Source organism: Mytilus trossulus, chromosome 13 (genome assembly GCF_036588685.1).
Source record: "Mytilus trossulus isolate FHL-02 chromosome 13, PNRI_Mtr1.1.1.hap1, whole genome shotgun sequence".
Lineage (NCBI taxonomy): Eukaryota > Metazoa > Mollusca > Bivalvia > Mytilida > Mytilidae > Mytilus > Mytilus trossulus.
In genome coordinates, this window is record NC_086385.1 from 12,333,781 (window position 1) to 12,359,111 (window position 25,331).

General features: G+C 33.9%; 1 protein-coding gene across 3 annotated transcripts; it reads left to right on the forward strand.

The window, feature by feature from the left end:
* Positions 1-422: 422 nt before the first annotated feature.
* On the forward strand, positions 423-23,532 carry LOC134695004 (uncharacterized). 3 transcript variants are annotated; one of them, XM_063556131.1, is made up of 6 exons: positions 5,059-5,077; positions 7,507-7,567; positions 9,581-9,721; positions 21,397-21,569; positions 22,245-22,362; positions 23,411-23,532. In XM_063556131.1, exons 3-5 carry the CDS (start codon positions 9,614-9,616, stop codon positions 22,351-22,353), a joined length of 390 nt encoding a protein of 129 aa, XP_063412201.1. In that variant the 5' UTR covers positions 5,059-5,077; positions 7,507-7,567; positions 9,581-9,613; the 3' UTR covers positions 22,354-22,362; positions 23,411-23,532. The 3 variants fall into 3 exon arrangements, with proteins under 3 accessions (XP_063412203.1, XP_063412201.1, XP_063412200.1); XM_063556133.1 differs by lacking the exons at positions 5,059-5,077; positions 7,507-7,567 and adding an exon at positions 423-510; XM_063556130.1 differs by lacking the exon at positions 5,059-5,077 and having other exon boundaries at positions 7,426-7,567.
* Positions 23,533-25,331: the final 1,799 nt, after the last annotated feature.

Consider the following 25,331-nt stretch of genomic DNA (forward strand, 5'->3'; position numbering starts at 1 on the left):
TTGAAACGAGGCCTAGTGAACTTCCTATACACGAATATTTTTTTTCTGCTCTAATGCAATGTATCAAAGTATATGTCCACATAAAGTGGCACTAAGAAGATATGTCATTTGTAACGAGGTTAAGAGATCCTTTTAGCGATTGAATTTGTTTGCCCTTGACACAATAAATCAAAGTTTTGTCCACTTTGCAGATATGTCAATTGTTACCGGCTCGAGGTTAAGAGCCAATAAGAGGTCTATATGCAGGAAAGCAACTTTTTATATACCATAGTTTCCCTGAGGAAAACAATACCGACTCTTGTTTAAACGACTAACAATATGTTTTCATGATTCGTTTAATGCACTTTCTTATTATTTAAGAGGCATTCGCTGTCAAAAAATAACATAAGAACCTAAGAGCTACGGTTCCGCAGCTAGTCACACTCATGATCATCAGCTGTTGAGCACCTTGTCAAGGAAGTCGGCACATGGAAATCACAATGGAAAGGTGGATTTTGCATACATTTTGAGGTAAGTACGTTGTAAATTGTAACTCTTTATCATCGGTACCCATTTCTTCTTATTGAATTTGTTGAATTGAATCAAAACATTCATAATTCTTCATTTATTTCGATAACTGACGACGAAAACCTTTGACCTATGAATCAATCAATGAATCAATAAAGTTAGCTAAATGGAAACAATGCTCGGAGAAAGATTGTTTTAATATTAGTTATAGTAGACTTGAATGATTTTTTCCAAGCCAACTGTTACATAATAATTACCCCCCCTTTAATTCCCTCTTGGTTTAGTTTGACAATTATGAATCATTTTATAGTACAACAAACATGGAGTAGTAATGATCGTAAAACTCTTCCAAATTTACAATGTTTCAAAATGCCTCTATAGGAAATGTTACCATAAATCTATAAGGAGTATAATGCTGTTGTTGGACAACTATAGTATATTTGATTCATAATTTTAATTTTCTTTATAAAATGTTTGACTGTTTTAGTTATTGCATTAGTTTATTTGCCTTACATAAAACTATTGTCGGAAGTATATGATAAAGCGATTAATACATGGCCTTTTCCATATCAGCCTGGGTATCATCCCGAGACCCCCATATCAGCCCGAGACGGTATCAAAACAAGCAAGCCAACCAAACTTTTACTCTACAAGCTTTAGGAAATTAGCTGTAAAAGAAAATATTCTGCAGTTTTAGAATATTTTATTCTCATAAACTAAATACAAATTTAAGTTACCATGGTTACAGAGATAATGGTACATATATATACATAGAATAAATACATATTCTGGAGTTATAAATATGCTTGAATGAGACACAGAATGTTCATTGAGTGTGTACATGGTGTAAAGGGAATGTGTGATAAAAATGTTGCAGGATTTGAAATATAATTAAATTTCCATTAGCTCAAAATTAAAAATAAAAATAAAAATCCAGATTGAAGATGAAGATGAAAGATGAAATTTGGACTATCATATTTGGTATTAATTGATTTATTAGTCCCATACTTACTGACCATCATAAGTTTTTTTTTATGAAATCAACATCTATTTTTCTTAAACTATGTTTTCTATCAGTATGTGGTAACTAAATTTATTGAGAGAAAAAATAAGCACGACATTGAATATATATTCCAAGCTGTCATTATATATGGTGTGATTGCCACTGTGACCAACGACTGAATGATGTACATTGTATGGATCTGTATGATTTATGAAGAATGAGCAAGATTTTAAGATTTTATTGTACACTACACTCTGACATTTTACACTGTTACAAGAGGCAAAACCCAAACATGAGAGGCACCTCATCTGACAAAATAGAAAACACAATTCAAAGAACTATCTGATTGATTGAATGGTGTTTAACAACACTTCCCACACTGTTGTGCGAATACACGGAGGTCATGTTTTATTAGTAGATAAAGCTACAGTGTCCGTAGAAAAATTCAATACATAATTTTTTAGCCAAAAAATACCAAACAGAAAGAAAAGGGGCTTCATACCAAGCCGATGTGTAATTATGATCATTCTGATCTATTCTCCGAGTAAAATATATATTTAAATAGTTTGTTTCTCTTATTAAATAAATTGGTTATGGAGAAGATGAAACAAAAAGTACATTTAAATAATTACATTAGATGTATGTTTCATTATAATATTTTATTCTGATTGGCTAACTGCACATCACGTGTTATTCCGTAACCAGTTGCAGTGCTCAATACAACTTTTCATTCATGATAACACGTGCTCCAACAATAAAGTGCACAGGTGAATTAAATAATAAAATATATAAAATTCGTGTTTTCATGATCATAGCTAAAAAATGTAATTATAAGTATTGAATGCTTCTTTTTGTAACTTTATAGGGTTGTAAAAGCGTTGACCGTGCGTACATTTTTAGAATGAAGCGCTTCCGCGCTTTATACAAAATGTACTTCGGTCAACGCTTTTACACCCCAATAAATTTACAAAAAGAAGCATTCAATTCTTAAATAAAGATCAGCAACAATTTCCCGATGACTGAAATTTTTATTTCTTATTACAGAATTACTTCCCTTTGAAAGTCACTTGTGGGTTTGTATAAACAATGACGGACCCGAAAACTTGTGAAACAAGTTAACTTTGACTCAAAAGTGCTAGCGTGTAGAAATGATGAAATTTCGATTCAAATTAACGTACAGAAAGCTGAATATTAATATTTTACGAAAACTGCTACTCGATTCATGTTGTTTATACCGTTTAATCTTTTTATTCAAAGGAGGCGAGTAGCACTTTTCTAATACTTTGGTACATATTAAGCTATCCACAGATAACAATACTTAGAAAAACAAGAGTGTCTACACGCTGCACTTTTGACTTTACCGTTTTCACGTTTATAACAGATTTTGAGTGTCACGTGATAACCACGTGGTAATTTGAGAATGCTATTTTTGAAAACGAAAATTTATATTGTCAACATACTAGCAAAACTAAAAAATATAACAAATTACACTAAAAATGAGTCAAAAAGTCTTTTTATTAAAAGTTGAAATTTAAGTATCAATTTTTCATTTTGAAAATACAGCATTAACATATGTTTTCCTTTTTTGTGATATTAATAATTGTCTGAATTTGCATATTCCGTATGTATGAGGATACTGTTCTTTGTACCCCTGTGTACATGTACATTAAATTTAAATAACAAAAATGAAAATATATGGCCAAGGATATATATCTGATGAGGATCATAATTAAAACAAAAATCCAGGGAATTCGATTGATCAATTTTTGGGCTTTTCTCTTTTTTTAATTGTTCAAGAAAATGAAGCCAGTGACACAAATTATATTTATTTGATATTTAGAGCACTTTTCCCTGAAAAGCAATTTTGATATAAAAAAAAAAGCACAAATGTGTATAAAGTCAAAACATAAATTATAATTTGTTAGAAAAATGTGTACAAAGTCAAAATACAAACTATAATTTGCATGATTTTTTGTACAAATTATAATTTGTACAATAATTATATATTTAAAGACATTTTCACAGACAATGGAATTTATTATAAAGAATAATAATAATGTATACTGGAATGGTCCTTGACCCGACTGATTTTTATATGTTTATGAGATGTATGTTACTGGAATCCTTCTGCAAATACGTGACCTTCATATCACCAGTGGAAATACCTCAATAGTTATCAGCATGATCAGAAGATGTGGTATGAGTGCCAATGAGACAACTCTCCATCCGAGTCACAATGTTCAATTATCTTCAATTTCTACTTAAGATTCACATGCAATTGTCTCAGAATTGTTTTTCTTATATACCTTAATATTAAGGTATATAGGAATTTGTTTTCTGAGACAAGTGCCTCTGTTAAGATTGGCTGTCAAAATGCTAACATTCCAATTTTCAAAAACAGTTAACAGCAAATACAATCTCACAATAACATATAACAATAAAAATAATAGTCCTATAACAGCTAACAAGGAACAAGACAATAACAGCTAACAGCAAATATATTTTCAGAATAACAGATAACAAAGAATTAAATTACCCCATAACAGCATAACAGCTAAACCCCTTGCCCCCCCTCTGTAAAGGTTTGGTAAGCAATAAAGTATTAAACTATTTTCTTAATTCTTGTAATTTAAAGCTTTGACTTGATTGCTTTGTGTACAGGGATTTTAAGCTTGTATATATATATATATACAACTCGTCTAAACATCAACCCAACAATGTTAGATCTGTAAATTTGCTTTCGCAAATTTTTGGTTCTTCCCTCGCCGGGATTTGAACCCATGCTACTGTGATATCGTGACACCAAATCGCCTGCACTGCAGCCGTCCCGCTAGACCACACGACCACCTGGGCTCTCAAAAAAGAGCTCGCAGTGGGCATGTATTACCTTTCCACGTCAGTTTTAATCTAGCGGCGTACTACAGTACATGATATATAAGGCATGAAGATGTTATTGTTACAGAATCACATTATATATATAAATCTTTATTGCAAAATTACACCCATAAGGGTCAAGCAATACAATCAAACAATAATTGTATACAATACAATGCAATACAATGCAATACAATGCAATACAATGAAATACGATATAATACAATACAATATATAGAATAATAGAACATTAGAGTTCAATTATAAAAGTATGTAAAAAACACCATCATAACCTTGCCTGACACGGGTCCGACTCCCTCAGTTCTAAAGACTGTTTAATGAAGACTCCAATATGACAAACAAGTTCAGGGATGGGGTTTAGAATGAGTTTAAGTTTAGTGAATGCATCAAGATGTTGAAATAATGGTACAACTGATGGAATGTTACAAAACAAGATGCAAGGACAAGTTATTTAGTAATTCAACAGATACTTAATTATATACATGTATATCAATGTGTATGTCAGCAAAATATTATTGCGAAAATAAACACAAACAACTAGATGACCTTGATCTGTAATGACACGAATCTTGACCTCCTTAATTTCTGAGTAGGAAAGGGTAAATGTCTGCTGTGTCAGAAAACAAGGAATCTTGACCTTGAAAGGCTTTTTAAGTAGTGACAAACTAGTTTGTAAGTGAGCTAAAGGTACAAGTCTTTGTCAGAGAACAAATGCACTTAAAAAAAAAGAAAAGAAACTCAGTCATTATTGAGATAGCTTGTTTATCATGTGTATGAGATTTGTTAGTTAATTTGTCCTTTTTTGTTTTAAAAGATTATAAACGTATACACAATATATTATCCAAGGCACAAGTGACATCTAGTGTCAATTCCTTATTTCTTTGATTTCAGTTTTTCGATACATATGCATTTCCAACATGAGCACTAAGTCTTCTTTACAAAGTGTATGACATACATCGAGGAATGTCACCACAGTAGTAGAAAATTGTTAATGCGCAAAGCCAAAAAGAATCAGACATATACAGTTTAATATAACCAAAACCAAATAATATTTGAACTAATTTCAGTTTTGTTTTGATAAGGTTATATGCGACTGAACTTCAAATAATCATATTGCCGTGAATTTTTACAATCTTTCTTTTCTAAGTAAATTGTACAATATATTAAATTGTATGTAAAATGTAATAGAAATGATAGAAAATGATACTGTATTTGAAATGCACGGATTTTGAAAAAAGTTGCAAATAATATATCTTCATTCGCGACAACTCGGCCGATACCGGAGTCACCCGAAGTTAGACGATCGAGGAGTTCCCGAGTAACAAATTAAAATGCATTCAACTGACATAATAATTCCGTGGTTAAACAAAAGTATAAAAAAGATGAACATATGATTAAATAACATGCTTCTGGTCTGCAATTTGTAGGTCTAGCGACCTTGTGCATTCTCATATTGATTTTTGATTTTTGATTTATCATATCAAAATTTTTATAAGTAAAATTCGTCATGAAAATGCATGAAATATTTGCCACTGGACGTTTATTTATACATGTAATTATATTCATTTATATGTGTGTCTATTTAAAAATTAAGAGGTGTGATATGATTGCCAATAGGCAACTAACAAGTTACTTGTCTACTCGTTAACTGACGAAAGGTACTTTATTTTGCCCATTGATAAAAACAAAGTACTTTTAACGCCGCGACATTCGGCATAAACATGTGTCAGTATTATCAAGAATAAACAATTGCTTGGAAATAATGAGTGAGAAAAAAGTTAAACGTGACATAATAGTATTTGAACTTGTGTAGAAATAATCAGAAAGTTGACAGCAGGATAAAGCGAATAATAATCAGGATTATATCTAAAATTTATTATCCTTGTTTCAAAAATTCCAATAGGATTTTTATAATAAATAATAAAATAATGGTTTTGCTTTTAATGATACAATTTATAAGTCAAAGTGTCAATTAAAAAAAAAATAAAGTCTTTCTCATACATATATATATATTAGAAGATGTGGTATGAATGTCTATGAGACAACAATCCACCAGAAACCCAATCGAATTTAGAATCTAACATCTATAAATCAACGTATGACTTTCAACAATGAATACAATCCATACGGCATAGTCAAAAGAGGCGGATTTAGGGGGGGGGGGGGGGGGGGCAGGGGGAAAAATGTGGTTGCTTATATAGGAAATCATTGAAGCGTGACTGGAGCGGGCCCCCTCTTAGGCTAGTCAGTGGGCCCCCACTTATGAAAATTTCTGGATCCGCCACTGACGGTCCGCATAGTCAAAAGGTCCCGTAATGACAAATGTAATAAAACATTCTAGATTTTTGATATTTCACCAATCTAAAATGATTTCCAAAATTTTATGACAGCAAATTTCAATAAACAATATCCGCATAAGTACATCCTTATGAAAATGAATATTCAAAACGGAGAGTGCCTTTTCAAGGGCAAAATCAAAAGCTCAAACACATCAAACGAATGGAAAACAACTCCCATATTCCTGATAATACAGCCATTTCATTATGTAGAAAATGATGGATTAAACCTGGTTTTATAGCGAGCTAAACCTCTAACTTGCATGAGTAAACGTACACGTAACAAAAGAAAAGAACGCATTCTTACCTTGAATTTGTTATCTTCTGCGGAATTTGTCGATATGGCGCAAAAAAGTTTTTAAATGCTAGATGTTACGTCGATATAACAGAAAATTCAGAAGAACATTGGCAATTCTTTTAACTGGATTTGACAATGCTACTAGATACGAAGATTTAATGCTCGACCTTCAGTCGTTCCAGACATCAGAAGTAGCAGGTTAAAGTGGTCATTTGTGTTTTTCTTTTTTCAAGGTTTCTTTTTTAGACAACGTATTAGATATTATTTGGGAAGTTAACTGTATCTTAAACCTGTAAAGTTCTTACTCCATTCTTAACAGCCCCGCCCACTCTTCCTTATGTGTATATCAACCCCGCCCACTCTTCCTTATTTGTATATCAAAGCAGATATTTTGAAAGGATGACAGTGTTTTGCACCTTTAATAATGGTCTTATCAATTAACTTATAACGTAAAAAATACGATGTAGGAACTATAAAAGAGGCAGACGTAACGAGGAATTACCCATACTGCTGTGGAGCTTCTAAATGGTAAGTCTCGTATTCTTCATAGGGAGCAACAATTTAACTTCAAGGGGGTCATGGTCTTTGTCTGAGTCAGAACTTATTTTATTCAATATTTAAGTTATGGGGGATATCTGGACTCAGATTTTTTTTGTCATCTTCATGCTCATATTATGTCTTTTTCATTAAATTGGGGATCAGAATCTTTTTTTAGCAAATAAAACATACCCCCTCTTTTTGAAGTTAAATGGTTGTTCCCTTATATTATTTGGATGTAGAAAAATAACTTTTGTTTTGATTTGAAGCCCTTAACAGTTACCTTGAAGATTACTTTGTCAAATTAGAAAAACCCAGTATTTAACATTTTATTCAACGAATTTTGTGTAAAATGATACATATTCATTAACTTACTGCTATTACCGAGGAAGGATATCTGTTATCCGAAATATCTAACATATTGTTCGTTTTATTGTGTTTTTTGGTGATGTTGTACCCTTTTAGACCTGTTATATATTATATTTTGTAGTGTACTGAATCATAATTATATGATCCATCGCCCTGTAAGATTTATCGTTGACTATTTATTCAGTCATTTAATATTCATTAACTTATATATATGTTTATCAAGATATAAACTTGCTCGACCTACTTGTCAAATGCGTTTTTGTTTAAAATTTACTTTTTACTTTAAATTTTTGGTCTTTTGGAAAATATTACTTGTGCTGTATTTAGACCCCTCTTCTGCGAAATTAAGCAATAGTTCAACAGAAGAAGAGAATGAATAGAAGTTCGTCTTTAAATTGCAAATATACCATTCATTTTTGGACTTTTTTTTAATGGATCCAACGCTCATGAACTGTATCTCGTCTTTGTTTTAACTAATATTTGAATAAAAGAGAACTATTTTTCTTTTAAGGATGTTAGCTTCTCCATTTTTGATTTTTTTGTCAGATTTTCGGAATCCTCTGGTTTTATCCATGTATTGTCATTAAAAAATTTTGCCCACTAACCCTTTTCTTTTCATATTTTTATTACATAAAGTCTAAGAAACCTTATTTCAAAATTTTATAAAATTCTTGTAATTTTTTCATAGTTTTTGAAACGAATAAGGTGCCAATGTTAAACATATGAAAACTCTAGAGAGAATTATTTCCCGCCAAATTTTCAATGGCTTATATCTCGAAAACGAGCACACGGACCCTCCATTTGAAATCCTTTTTTTTATGTCAATTGTTGACATTTAGTTCCTCAAAAATTCAAGGATATATAAATATTTGAACGTTACCAATGAAGGCAAAAATAGAAAACCGCATCAAACACATCGAATGTATAGCTTTTAAACTTCAATGACTAACAGAGCCTTGTTATTCCTCTCTAAAAGGTCAGGACTGACCTATACAAGAGAGGAATGTCTTTCCTGTTCCAAAGATCATAATTTCTATTTTTGTTGTCTATAACTTTATCCAGACCTATTGTAAAATCAGATCAATTGGTATTTTGGAACATAAAAATAAGGATTTGTGATATGTTGCCAACAGGGGCGGATCCAGCCATTTAAAAAAAGGGGGGGCAACCCTGGACAAAAAAAGGGGGGGGGGAGGAGGTTGTTCCTCCTATATATCCCCATTCAAATGCATTTTGATCGGCAAAAAAAAAGGGTGGTTCCAACCCAAGGACCCCCTCGATCCGACAATGGCCAATGAGACAACTTGCTTCCAAACACAACATAAGGTTGAAATTCGCCACTATTTTTATAAGCCTGTAAACTGTTATACAATAAATGTTGCCATGGTATTGCATGCGTGCGCATTTTCACAATTAATGTATCTTTAGTAATGCTCAGTCAAAACCCTAATTCAAAGCGTATAATATCAAAAAGAAAATGAAACAAATCCGGACAAGGCATAGAGGGAGATACATTCCTTAATTTTAAATGATTTTGAATTATATAACAGCAAATATCAAGAAGATAATATCTAACCTTTAATGTCATTCATGTAATGTGCAAGTCTATACACTCGGTTTTATTTATTGTTTCAGTAAAGTTTTAAAGCATAAACACGTTACGTTACCATGGTGATTGTTGTTATACACACCTCCCTGAAGGATGTCGAACTTCCGGAAAAGTTTGAAGAAACAGTGTCCAAGATGTTAGCGGACCTGATGGACTTTCCAGTGGAGGTAAATACTAGTACATGGACATTTTTGTTGTGTATAACAAGAACAATTATATATTACATCATGTCTGTCGACGCATTTTGCAATACCTACCGTTAAGTCCAGTCAATCTAGCATACATTTGACCCTAACCTGAAAGTAATTGCTACAGAAGATTTTTAAGTTTTAATCTTAACTTAAGCAAACTAGCTATTATGCGCACAACCAATCATTTAGGTGTTTAATTATACCGACCAACACAGTCATTAAGTGTTTTTATATATCAAATTAACCAATTTTCTGAAAATTTTCATATATCATCTGAAAGAAAATAAAAATGACACATAACTTGACATGCACGAGATGAAATATACGTCCTGTGTCCTGTGTCCGTCGTCGTTAACCTTAACAAAAATCTACTCCTATCAAACTACTGGCGGGCCATACTTAACCAAACTTGGCCACAATCATCATTGGTATCTAGTTTAACATTTGTGTTCGATGAACCGGCCAAACAACCAAGATGGCCGCTTTGGCTAAAAATAGAACATAGGGGGTAAATATATATGTTTTGGCTTACTAGTATAACTCTCAAACCGAAGCAATTAGAGCAAATCTGAAAAATCTGGTTAAATTGTTTATCAAGTCAATATCTATCTGCCCTGAAATTGTTAGATGAATCGGACAATCGGTTGTTTGGTTGCTGCCCCTGAATTGGTAATTTTTATGAAATTTTGCCGTTTTGGTTATTATCTTGAATTTTATAATAGATAGAGATAAACTATAATCAGTAATAATGTTCAGCAAAGTAAGATCTACAAATAAATCAACATGACCAAAATGGTCACTTGACTCCTTAAGGAGTTATTGCCTTTTATGGTATTTTTTTACCAATTTTTCGTAAATTTTTGTAATCTTCTACAAAAATTTTCTCCTCTGAAACTACTTGGTCAAATTTAATCAAACTTAGCCACAATCATTATTAGGGTATTTAGTTTATGAAATGTGTGCGGTGACCCAGCCAACTAGCCAAGATGGCTGCAATGGCTAAAAATAAAACATGGGGGTAAATTGTTGATTTTGGCTTATAACTCTGAAACTAAAATCTGACAAGCAGTTTAATTGTTTATCTATCTGTCCCAAATTTTTAACAATTTTCATTAATTTGGTAAATTTTTGTAAATTTTTACAAAACATTTTCCTCTGTAACGAAAGGGCCAAGTTTATTATAGATAGTGAAAATTGTAAGTACAAGATTTTAATTCTTTCTTTTATAATTACTTCTTGTACGTGACATTAAAATCAACACATACAGATTATAGATATAGGAAGATGTGGTGTGAGTGCCAATGAGACAGCTCTCCATCCAAATAACAATTTACAAAGTAAACCATTATAGGTTAAAGTACGGCCTTCAACACAGAGCCTTGGCTCACACCGAACAACAAGCTATAAAGGGCCCTAAAATTACTAGTGTAAAACCAATCAAACGGGAAAACCAACGGTCTAATCTATATAAACAAAACGAGAAACGAGAAACTCATATATATTACATAAACAAACGACAATGCTGTACATCAGATTCCTGACTTAGGACAGGTGCAAACATTTGCAGCGGGATTAAACGTTTTAATGGATCCAAACCTTCTCCCTTTTTCTGAAACAATAGCATAACATCACAACATAGAAAAACACACGATAAAATATCAATTGGCAGACTTAACTCAATCAAAAACGTATGATTACAAAGATTATACCCCGTTTTGTAAAAGATATTAGAGTCTGACGTTGCCAAGCACACAAATCCATTCAGGAAAGTTAATGACATCACTTTTGACCAATGACCAATTAAGCATGAAAAAGTACGGGAAATATGATTATACACCTATAAACCAGGGTAATAATCTTTGAAACTATATTAACTAGCAAATAGTCTGTGGAATGAAATAGCACAACTGTTTTTTTTTTTTATAGAAAAAACATACTGAGGCATACTAATATTGATTGTTACATGTGTTTGATTTGTATTATCTCCCTTACTCCATGTGTCATATACATACGGTTGTTGATGGATTATTTCCCTTTATTGTCTACCGCCTGACATTCATTATTAAATGTGCCTTGCATTACATGTGTTATACTGCTTACTTGCGCAGGTTTACTTAACCTAAATCATAAATGACTTCCTCTTCTAATACATGCTGCATTTCGTCGAAGACAACTTTCCTTCTTAGTTTTTGTCTTATTGAAAAGATTCTTTATTTTTTTTACACAGGTTTACTACTGTATTGTAAAGTCAGGTGACCGGATATGGCTAAGATCCTTTATTTCTTTTTACACAGGTTTACTACTGTATTGTAAAGTCAGGTGACCGGATATGGCTAAGATCCTTTATTTCTTTTTATACAGGTTTACTACTGTATTGTAATGTCAGGTGACCCGATATGGCTTAGATCCTTTATTTCTTTTTACACAGGTTTACTACTGTATTGTAAAGTCAGGTGACCGGATATGGCTTAGATCCTTTATTTCGTGTACACAGGTTTAATTTTGATAACTATTTACTACTGTATTGTACAGAAAGGTGACCGGATATGGCTAAGATCCTTTATTTCTTTTTACACAGGTTTACTACTGTATTGTACAGAAAGGTGACCAAATATGGCTAAGATCCTTTATTTCTTTTTACACATGTTTACTACTGTATTGTTAAGTCAGGTGACCGGATATGGCTTAGATCCTTTATTTCTGTTTACACAGGTTTACTACTGTATTGTACAGGCAGGTGACCGGATATGGCTTAGATCCTTTATTTCTGTTTACACAGGTTTACTACTGTATTGTTAAGTCAGGTGACCGGATATGGCTTAGATCCTTTATTTCTGTTTACACAGGTTTACTACTGTATTGTAAAGTCAGGTGACCGGATATGGCTTAGATCCTTTATTTCTTTTTACACAGGTTTAATTACTACTGTATTGTAAAGTCAGGTGACCGGATATGGCTTAGATCCTTTATTTCTTTTTACACAGGTTTACTACTGTATTGTACAGACAGGTGACCGGATATGGCTAAGATCCTTTATTTCTATTTACACAGGTTTACTACTGTATTGTAAAGTCAGGTGACCGGATATGGCTTAGATCCTTTATTTCTGTTTACACAGGTTTACTACTGTATTGTACAGACAGGTGACCGGATATGGCTTAGATCCTTTATTTCTGTTTACACAGGTTTACTACTGTATTGTAAAGTCAGGTGACCGGATATGGCTAAGATCCTTTATTTCTGTTTACACAGTTTTAATTACTACTGTATTGTACAGAAAGGTGACCGGATATGGCTTAGATCCTTTATTTCTGTTTACACAGGTTTAATTACTACTGTATTGTAAAGTCAGGTGACCGGATATGGCTTAGATCCTTTATTTCTGTTTACACAGGTTTAATTACTACTGTATTGTAAAGTCAGGTGACCAAATATGGCTAAGATCCTTTATTTCTTTTTACACATGTTTACTACTGTATTGTTAAGTCAGGTGACCGGATATGGCTTAGATCCTTTATTTCTGTTTACACAGGTTTACTACTGTATTGTACTGACAGGTGACCGGATATGGCTTAGATCCTTTATTTCTGTTTACACAGGTTTACTACTGTATTGTAAAGTCATGTGACCGGATATGGCTAAGATCCTTTATTTCTGTTTACACAGGTTTACTACTGTATTGTAAAGTCAGGTGACCGGATATGGCTTAGATCCGTTATTTCTGTTTACACAGGTTTACTACTGTATTGTAAAGTCAGGTGACCGGATATGGCTTAGATCCTTTATTTCTGTTGACACAGGTTTACTACTGTATTGTACAGACAGGTGACCGGATATGGCTGAGATCCTTTATTTCTGTTTACACAGGTTTACTACTGTATTGTAAAGTCAGGTGACCGGATATGGCTTAGATCCTTTATTTCTGTTTACACAGCTTTACTACTGTATTGTACTGACAGGTGACCGGATATGACTAAGATCCTGTATTTCTTTGTACACAGGTTTACTACTGTATTGTAAAGTCAGGTTACCGGATATGGCTTAGATCCGTTATTTCTGTTTACACAGGTTTACTACTGTATTGTACAGACAGGTGACCGGATATGACTAAGATCCTTTATTTCTGTTTACACAGGTTTACTACTGTATTGTACAGACAGGTGACCGGATATGGCTTATATCCTTTATTTCTGTTTACACAGGTTTACTACTGTATTGTAAAGTCAGGTGACCGGATATGGCTTAGATCCTTTATTTCTGTTTACACAGGTTTACTACTGTATTGTAAAGTCAGGTGACCGGATATGGCTTAGATCCTTTATTTCTGTTTACACAGGTTTACTACTGTATTGTTAAGTCAGGTGACCGGATATGGCTAAGATCCGTTATTTCTGTTTACACAGGTTTACTACTGTATTGTAAAGTCAGGTGACCGGATATGGCTTAGACCCTTTATTTCTGTTTACACAGGTTTACTACTGTATTGTACAGACAGGTGACCGGATATGGCTTAGATCCTTTATTTCTGTTTACACAGGTTTACTACTGTATTGTAAAGTCAGGTGACCGGATATGGCTAAGATCCGTTATTTCTGTTTACACAGGTTTACTACTGTATTGTTAAGTCAGGTGACCGGATATGGCTAAGATCCGTTATTTCTGTTTACACAGGTTTACTACTGTATTGTAAAGTCAGGTGACCGGATATGGCTTAGATCCTTTATTTCTTTTTACACAGGTTTAATTACTACTGTATTGTAAAGTCAGGTGACCGGATATGGCTTAGATCCTTTATTTCTGTTTACACAGGTTTACTACTGTATTGTTTAGTCAGGTGACCGGATATGGCTAAGATCCTTTATTTCTGTTTACACAGGTTTACTACTGTATTGTTAAGTCAGGTGACCGGATATGGCTAAGATCCGTTATTTCTGTTTACACAGGTTTACTACTGTATTGTAAAGTCAGGTGACCGGATATGGCTTAGATCCTTTATTTCTTTTTACACAGGTTTAATTACTACTGTATTGTAAAGTCAGGTGACCGGATATGGCCTAGATCCTTTATTTCTGTTTACACAGGTTTACTACTGTATTGTACAGACAGGTGACCGGATATGGCTAAGATCCTTTATTTCTGTTTACACAGGTTTACTACTGTATTGTTAAGTCAGGTGACCGGATATGGCTAAGATCCGTTATTTCTGTTTACACAGGTTTACTACTGTATTGTAAAGTCAGGTGACCGGATATGGCTTAGATCCTTTATTTCTTTTTACACAGGTTTAATTACTACTGTATTGTAAAGTCAGGTGACCGGATATGGCTTAGATCCTTTATTTCTGTTTACACAGGTTTACTACTGTATTGTACAGACAGGTGACCGGATATGGCTTATATCCTTTATTTCTGTTTACACAGGTTTACTACTGTATTGTAAAGTCAGGTGACCGGATATGACTAAGATCCTTTATTTCTTTTCACACAGGTTTACTACTGTATTGTAAAGTCAGGTGACCGGATATGGCTTATATCCTTTATTTCTGTTTACACAGGTTTACTACTGTATTGTTAAGTCAGGTGACCGGATATGGCTAAGATCCTTTATTTCTTTTTACACAGGTTTACTACTGTATTGTACAGACAGGTGACCGGATATGACTAAGATCCTATATTTCTGTTTACACAGGTTTACTACTGTATTGTTAAGTCAGGTGACCGGATATGGCTAAGATCCTTTATTTCTTTTTACACAGGTTTACTACTGTATTGTACAGACAGGTGACCGGATATGACTAAGATCCTTTATTTCTGTTAACACAGGTTTACTACTGTATTGTACAGACAGGTGACCGGATATGACTAAGATCCTTTATTTCTTTTTACACATGTTTACTACTGTATTGTTAAGTCAGGTGACCGGATATGGCTTAGATCCTTTATTTCTGTTAACACAGGTTTACTACTGTATTGTACAGACAGGTGACCGGATATGACTAAGATCCTTTATTTCTTTTTACACAGGTTTACTACTGTATTGTACAGACAGGTGACCGGATATGGCTTAGATCCTTTATTTCTGTTAACACAGGTTTACTACTGTATTGTACAGACAGGTGACCGGATATGGCTTAGATCCTTTATTTCTGTTAACACAGGTTTACTACTGTATTGTACAGACAGGTGACCGGATATGACTAAGATCCTTTATTTCTTTTTACACAGGTTTACTACTGTATTGTACAGACAGGTGTTCGGATATGGCTAAGATCCTTTATTTCTGTTAACACAGGTTTACTACTGTATTGTACAGACAGGTGACCGGATATGGCTTAGATCCTTTATTTCTGTTAACACAGGTTTACTACTGTATTGTACAGACAGGTGACCGGATATGGCTAAGATCCTTTATTTCTTTTTACACAGGTTTACTACTGTATTGTTAAGTCAGGTGACCGGATATGGCTTAGATCCTTTATTTCTTTTTACACAGGTTTACTACTGTATTGTAAAGTCAGGTGACCGGATATGGCTTAGATCCTTTATTTCTTTTTACACAGGTTTACTTCTGTATTGTACAGACAGGTGACCGGTTATGGCTTAGATCCTTTATTTCTTTTTACACAGGTTTACTACTGTATTGTACAGACAGGTGACCGGATATGGCTTAGATCCTTTATTTCTGTTAACACAGGTTTACTACTGTATTGTAAAGACAGGTGACCGGATATGGCTTAGATCCTTTATTTCTTTTTACACAGGTTTACTACTGTATTGTAAAGACAGGTGACCGGATATGGCTTAGATCCTTTATTTCTGTTAACACATGTTTACTACTGTATTGTACAGACAGGTGACCGGATATGGCTTAGATCCTTTATTTCTTTTTACACAGGTTTACTACTGTATTGTAAAGTCAGGTGACCGGATATGGCTTAGATCCTTTATTTCTGTTAACACAGGTTTACTACTGTATTGTTCAGACAGGTGACCGGATATGGCTAAGATCCTCTATTTCTGTTTACACAGGTTTACTACTGTATTGTACAGACAGGTGACCGGATATGGCTTAGATCCTTTATTTCTGTTTACACAGGTTTACTACTGTATTGTTCAGACAGGTGACCGGATATGGCTTAGATCCTTTATTTCTTTTTACACAGGTTTACTACTGTATTGTACAGACAGGTGACCGGATATGGCTTAGATCCTTTGTTTCTGTTTACACAGGTTTACTACTGTATTGTTAAGTCAGGTGACCGGATATGGCTTAGATCCTTTATTTCTTTTTACACAGGTTTACTACTGTATTGTACAGACAGGTGACCGGATATGGCTAAGATCCTTTATTTCTGTTTACACAGGTTTACTACTGTATTGTAAAGTCAAGTGACCGGATATGGCTAAGATCCTTTATTTCTGTTAACACAGGTTTACTACTGTATTGTACAGAAAGGTGACCGGATATGGCTAAGATCCTGTATTTCTTTTTACACATGTTTACTACTGTATTGTTAAGTCAGGTGACCGGATATGGCTAAGATCCTTTATTTCTGTTAACACAGGTTTACTACTGTATTGTAAAGTCAGGTGACCGGATATGACTAAGATCCTTTATTTCTGTTTACACAGGTTTACTACTGTATTGTAAAGACAGGTGACCGGATATGGCTTAGATCCTTTGTTTCTGTTTACACAGGTTTACTACTGTATTGTTCAGACAGGTGACCGGATATGGCTTAGATCCTTTATATCTGTTTACACAGGTTTACTACTGTATTGTAAAGACAGGTGACCGGATATGGCTAAGATCCTTTATTTCTGTTAACACAGGTTTACTACTGTATTGTACAGAAAGGTGACCGGATATGGCTAAGATCCTTTATTTCTTTTTACACATGTTTACTACTGTATTGTTAAGTCAGGTGACCGGATATGGCTTAGATCCTTTGTTTCTGTTTACACAGGTTTACTACTGTATTGTAAAGTCAGGTGACCGGATATGGCTTAGATCCTTTGTTTCTGTTAACACAGGTTTACTACTGTATTGTACAGACAGGTGACCGGATATGGCTAAGATCCTTTATTTCTTTTTACACATGTTTACTACTGTATTGTTAAGTCAGGTGACCGGATATGGCTTAGATCCTTTGTTTCTGTTCACACAGGTTTACTACTGTATTGTACAGACAGGTGACCGGATATGGCTAAGATCCTTTATTTCTTTTTACACAGGTTTACTACTGTATTGTTAAGTCAGGTGACCGGATATGACTAAGATCCTCTATTTCTGTTTACACAGGTTTACTACTGTATTGTTCAGACAGGTGACCGGATATGGCTAAGATCCTCTATTTCTGTTTACACAGGTTTACTACTGTATTGTACAGACAGGTGACCGGATATGGCTAAGATCCTTTATTTCTGTTTACACAGGTTTACTACTGTATTGTAAAGTCAGGTGACCGGATATGGCTAAGATCCTCTATTTCTTTTTACACATGTTTACTACTGTATTGTTAAGTCAGGTGACCGGATATGGCTTAGCTCCTTTGTTTCTGTTTACACAGGTTTACTACTGTATTGTAAAGACAGGTGACCGGATATGACTAAGATCCTTTATTTCTGTTAACACAGGTTTACTACTGTATTGTAAAGTCAGGTGACCGGATATGGCTTAGATCTTTTGTTTCTGTTTACACAGGTTTACTACTGTATTGTACAGACAGGTGACCGGATATGGCTAAGATCCTTTATTTCTTTTTACACATGTTTACTACTGTATTGTTAAGTCAGGTGACCGGATATGGCTTAGATCCTTTGTTTCTGTTTACACAGGTTTACTACTGTATTGTAAAGACAGGTGACCGGATATGACTAAGATCCTTTATTTCTGTTAACACAGGTTTACTACTGTATTGTAAAGTCAGGTGACCGGATATGGCTTAGATCCTTTGTTTCTGTTTACACAGGTTTACTACTGTATTGTACAGACAGGTGACCGGATATGGCTAAGATCCTTTATTTCTTTTTACACATGTTTACTACTGCATTGTTAAGTCAGGTGACCGGATATGGCTTAGATCCTTTGTTTCTGTTAACACAGGTTTAGTTCTGTATTGTTCAGACAGTTGACCGGATATGGCTAAGATCCTTTATTTCTTTTTACACAGGTTTACTACTGTATTGTTAAGTCAGGTGACCGGATATGGCTAAGATCCTCTATTTCTGTTAACACAGGTTTACTACTGTATTGTACAGACAGGTGACCGGATATGGCTAAGATCCTTTATTTCTGTTTACACAGGTTTACTACTGTATTGTAAAGTCAGGTGACCGGATATGGCTAAGATCCTTTATTTCTTTTTATACAGGTTTACTACTGTATTGTAAAGTCAGGTTACCGGATATGGCTAAGATCCTCTATTTCTGTTTACACAGGTTTACTACTGTATTGTTCAGACAGGTGACCGGATATGGCTAAGATCCTTTATTTCTTTTTACACATGTTTACTACTGTATTGTTAAGTCAGGTGACCGGATATGGCTTAGATCCTTTGTTTCTGTTTACACAGGTTTACTACTGTATTGTAAAGTCAGGTGACCGGATATGGCTTAGATCCTTTGTTTCTGTTAACACAGGTTTACTACTGTATTGTACAGACAGGTGACCGGATATGGCTAAGATCCTTTATTTCTTTTTACACATGTTTACTACTGTATTGTTAAGTCAGGTGACCGGATATGGCTTAGATCCTTTGTTTCTGTTTACACAGGTTTACTACTGTATTGTACAGACAGGTGACCGGATATGGCTAAGATCCTTTATTTCTTTTTACACAGGTTTACTACTGTATTGTTAAGTCAGGTGACCGGATATGACTAAGATCCTCTATTTCTGTTCACACAGGTTTACTACTGTATTGTTCAGACAGGTGACCGGATATGGCTAAGATCCTCTATTTCTGTTTACACAGGTTTACTACTGTATTGTACAGACAGGTGACCGGATATGGCTAAGATCCTTTATTTCTGTTTACACAGGTTTACTACTGTATTGTAAAGTCAGGTGACCGGATATGGCTAAGATCCTCTATTTCTTTTTACACATGTTTACTACTGTATTGTTAAGTCAGGTGACCGGATATGGCTTAGATCCTTTGTTTCTGTTTACACAGGTTTACTACTGTATTGTAAAGACAGGTGACCGGATATGACTAAGATCCTTTATTTCTGTTAACACAGGTTTACTACTGTATTGTAAAGTCAGGTGACCGGATATGGCTTAGATCTTTTGTTTCTGTTTACACAGGTTTACTACTGTATTGTACAGACAGGTGACCGGATATGGCTAAGATCCTTTATTTCTTTTTACACATGTTTACTACTGTATTGTTAAGTCAGGTGACCGGATATGGCTTAGATCCTTTGTTTCTGTTTACACAGGTTTACTACTGTATTGTAAAGACAGGTGACCGGATATGACTAAGATCCTTTATTTCTGTTAACACAGGTTTACTACTGTATTGTAAAGTCAGGTGACCGGATATGGCTTAGATCCTTTGTTTCTGTTTACACAGGTTTACGACTGTATTGTACAGACAGGTGACCGGATATGGCTAAGATCCTTTATTTCTTTTTACACATGTTTACTACTGTATTGTTAAGTCAGGTGACCGGATATGGCTTAGATCCTTTGTTTCTGTTAACACAGGTTTAGTACTGTATTGTTCAGACAGTTGACCGGATATGGCTAAGATCCTTTATTTCTTTTTACACAGGTTTACTACTGTATTGTTAAGTCAGGTGACCGGATATGGCTAAGATCCTCTATTTCTGTTAACACAGGTTTACTACTGTATTGTACAGACAGGTGACCGGATATGGCTAAGATCCTTTATTTCTGTTTACACAGGTTTACTACTGTATTGTAAAGTCAGGTGACCGGATATGGCTAAGATCCTTTATTTCTTTTTATACAGGTTTACTACTGTATTGTAAAGTCAGGTTACCGGATATGGCTAAGATCCTCTATTTCTGTTTACACAGGTTTACTACTGTATTGTTCAGACAGGTGACCGGATATGGCTAAGATCCTTTATTTCTTTTTACACAGGTTTACTACTGTATTGTTAAGTCAGGTGACCGGATATGGCTTAGATCCTCTATTTCTGTTTACACAGGTTTACTACTGTATTGTTCAGACAGGTGACCGGATATGGCTAAGATCCTTTATATCTGTTTACACAGGTTTACTACTGTATTGTTCAGACAGGTGACCGGATATGGCTTAGATCTTTTATTTCTGTTTACACAGGTTTACTACTGTATTGTTCAGACAGGTGACCGGATATGGCTTAGATCCTTTATTTCTGTTTACACAGGTTTACTACTGTATTGTACAGACAAGTGACCGGATATGGCTAAGATCCTTTATTTCTGTTTACACAGGTTTACTACTGTATTGTAATGTCAGTTGACCGGATATGACTTAGATCCTTTATTTCTGTTAACACAGGTTTACTACTGTATTGTACAGACAGGTGACCGGATATGGCTAAGATCCTTTATTTCTTTTTACACAGGTTTACTACTGTATTGTAAAGTCAGGTGACCGGATATGACTAAGATCCTTTATTTCTGTTAACACAGGTTTACTACTGTATCGTAAAGACAGCTGAACGGATATGGCATGACGGGAATTATGATCCATTTGTTTATGTTAACGTGATAACAAACAATAGGTTTAACGATAAAACGAATCCTAAATATATAAATGATATAATGCAGTTCTTCAGGGATTTCATGAAGCTACCAATAAACAGGTATGTGTTCTTACGTTGTACTCCAGGTTATCGAGAGAGGTAAGAGTCATAAGCATTTTAAACCCCACCATATTCTGAACATCTTGCTAGTTTTATAATACAAAAACGTGACATTAATTGACAAACCTCAAAGCTTTTGAATCGTATGATATTAATTCATTATTTAATTTATGACTGCTCTGAATAGAAAAATTCACATGGTAAAAAACCATTAAAATTGGTACGTTTGCTATTTTAATTATCCATCTGAATATTATTATAACGATCTACTTCGGGAAAGTTAATTTGAAACGTAATAAATTTGGATCCGTAGAAGGTTTTTCATTTTCACTCTTAAAATTTAGGATAATCAAGGTGTTTCTCTCTCTCGTATGTCATAATCAAGGTGGTACAAAACACCTGGACTGAAATTAATTTGGCTCGTTTAATCGAACATAAAATTTTGATAAAACATTTACGTTGGCCCTTTAACAAAAATATAAAATTTTAAAAACTTGAACCACACATTTTCTCGGAAAAATTTCTTTGGATATATAGCAGTTTGACAAACACTAATATTGATAATTAAGAAGCTAAACGTTTCCTTACGAATACAACGTGCTTAAAACGTTAAGCTCATTTTACAGAGTAATCTCCCTGTAGTGTTCGGTACTAATAAGTTGATTTTCATTTTAGGGTTTTAGCGCAGCTTCATGAGTGTCCTTTATCCAGCCTTGGGTGGCATAGATTGGCGCCACATTATGCAGCTGAAAAATATTTTCGGGATGCTACAATTCAGCACTAAACAAATCAGGTAAAACTATGTAAGAATTAGACTTAGCTTTTACTATCAAAACATGTTGATGTTTGTTTACGTCAATATGACGTCAGAAATATAAACAACTTATCCATGTATCATATGTATAGAAAACAAAATACAAGAATTTTAACAATAATTTAAGCCTTGAATAAAACTACATCCAAAAATCTATGATTTATTTAACAGGGACTATCAAATATCTGCCATAATTCTTATCCTTACATTGTATTTGATGCGTGAATTCGCCGTTTCAGAAGTTTATGCAATATGAATGATATTTCAAAAGTGTAGACTTAAGCATCGTGATTGGTTAAAAACGTCATACACAATTGAAATGCAGCTAATGACCTGAAGTTATTTTCTTTTTTGTGAAGGAAAAATAAAATTATCATAGTCCTTTAGATTCTGGAACGGTTTATTGCACCCTTACACATGTACATCGCACGGGATTAACACATACACACATTTACTAACACTGTTCAATTTTAATCATTGTAGTATTAATTGTCCCATTTTAAAGTATTAATACTTTAATCTTTTTTTTGCACTTCTACCATTCAGGAGTCGGTCTTAATTAGTGATTGCATATTATTGAACAAACACATTGACTACTTGATTTCAAACGATTGTCAAAGCCTTATATAATCACGTTTGTTTGTGCTCACGCGTTTATTTAGAATATTTATAAAAATTGCCTTATGAAAAAAGAAAAATGAAAGTTGATTTCAAGTCTTTTCGTTTGTTGATAAAGTCAAGCGTTTTGGTCTGTCATTATATATTGACTTCCCCTTCTGGAATTTGTCTTGGTGCTAGGTATTCTATCATATCTAAATCAAACCTCAAATCAAATCAACTTTCGTTTTCTTCATAACGTATATATATAATTATTTTATCAAGAAAAACTACGGGATAATAATTTAAAAAGACAGGAACCAAACATTATATTTTCTAGTTACAGAGGTCACTGCTTTGCTTTCAAGATGAAATAATTGTTTATCGTTTATATTGCACCATAGAGTTAATAGTTCATATTTTTTTGTAGATTGTGATTTAACAGTAACGTGGATTCCAACAGTATTACGCATTATAACCATGCCATAGTATAATGAAATATGACAACGCATACCTGTTGAATTCTTTTTATCAAATAAATATTAAATGTAACCTGAGTTGTATTTGAAAAGATCTTTTATGAATTTAAATCATCGATGCATTCCAGCTCCGAGCTGTATTCGACCTTTTTTTTATTCAAACACATCACTGATGAATCTGTTATAAACAAAACTAACGTCTGGCATACACAATTTCATTCCTGGTATCTATGAAGATTGATATCATTTCATTTCTTTAACACAAAATAAACATTCTGAAATCTTCAATACTTACTAAGATTGAAATAAAACACCAACACACTGTCATAACCAAATATTTTTTTATTATTTTATCATGTTTATAGCATAACCAAATGTGTATTTAGAGAGGGAAACAGATCTTAAAGGGTTATTTGTGTTGAAGTTTATACACTAAGTTTTGTTAGTTGCAAATATGTATAATGATTATAAATAAACTCATCATAGATACCAGGACTAAATTTCGTAATACGCCAGACGCGCGTTTCGTCTACAAAAGACTCATCAGTGACGCTCGAATCCAAAAAAGTTAAAAAGCAACATTGTGAAATGGTATTTCGCTACTAGCAGTCGGTTTTGTTAAATTTTGTCATAAAGGAGAGAACATCTGTATTATTCACTTCTAACATGTGTAAGTCAATAATTTCAAGCTTATGAATATGTGTTTATTCTAAAAAAAGATCTAGTTTTAACATGGGTAGGTGTTATATTCGTGATTATTTTTGCCCGAGCGATAGTATGGGCTGAAATAACACGAAGATAATGCCTACCCATGTTAAAACTACAATAAAGTATAGCTTGCATCATTTATTTCGATTCTGATTAAGGTAATTTCTATGTCCGATATGTATACGTGTAGAGGTTTTGTATAGGCTCTGCCATGAACCTTCCTTTTTGTTTGTAAACAAGCAATGGACTTGTAACGTGATTTTTCATAGGGAGGAGTTTTGAACAGCCAGCCTGAACGGTTGTTGTATCTAGGTCAAATATGTCAATGTCGTATTGCACCACATTGTAGTCATGATAAATGAATTAGTAACAACATGTAAAATTGAAAAAGGTTATGGGGAATGTGTCAAAGTGACAACAACCCGACCATAGAACAAACAACAGCCAAAGGCCACCAACGGGTCTTCAATGTAGCAAGAAACTCCCGCATCCGGAGACGGTCTTCATCTAGCAACTTAAAAAATATGTATACTAGTACAGTGATAATGGACGTCATACTAAACTCCGAATTATACACAAGAAACTAAAATTAAAAATCATACAAGACCAAAAATGCCAGAGGCTCCTGACTTGGGAAAGGCACAAAATTGCGACAAGGTTAAACATATGTATGATATCTCTACCCTCCCCTATACCTCTAGCCAATGTAGAACAGTAAATGCATAACATTATGCACATTAAAATTCAGTTCAAGAGAAGTCCGCGTCCGATGTCAGAAGATATAAAAAAATAAAATACATAAATAACAACAGACTACCAGTGCTAGCAGTTAACTGACATTCCAGCTCTAGACCTCAATTAAACTAATTGAAAGATTATGTCTTCATCATATGAATATCATGCACAATCCCGCCAGTTAGGGGTTACTATCATACTATCGTTTTATTAATTTGTGATGTCGAAAACCCTTGTGTATTAATTTTTAGTAATACATAAGTTTCTCTCGCTAAAATCTAATGGGTTGTTACATACATGAGCGAATCGTACAAGTTAAGATATATAAACACCATAAGACGGTGACAAGGGAACGTCGCCATCTAAAAATGGATAACTAGCGATAGGAAATGATAAATCATATCTTTTATCATAAATTTTTGTATTAAG

Bases quoted from the DNA above. Each gene is read 5' to 3' on its own strand.
- LOC134695004 (XM_063556133.1), top strand. From the start codon at position 9,614: ATGGTGATTGTTGTTATACACACCTCCCTGAAGGATGTCGAACTTCCG. The intron at 9,722-21,396 runs GTAAATACTAGT...CTGTTAACACAG, and splicing joins TGATGGACTTTCCAGTGGAG to GTTTACTACTGTATCGTAAA. The intron at 21,570-22,244 runs GTATGTGTTCTT...TTTTCATTTTAG, and splicing joins ATGAAGCTACCAATAAACAG to GGTTTTAGCGCAGCTTCATG.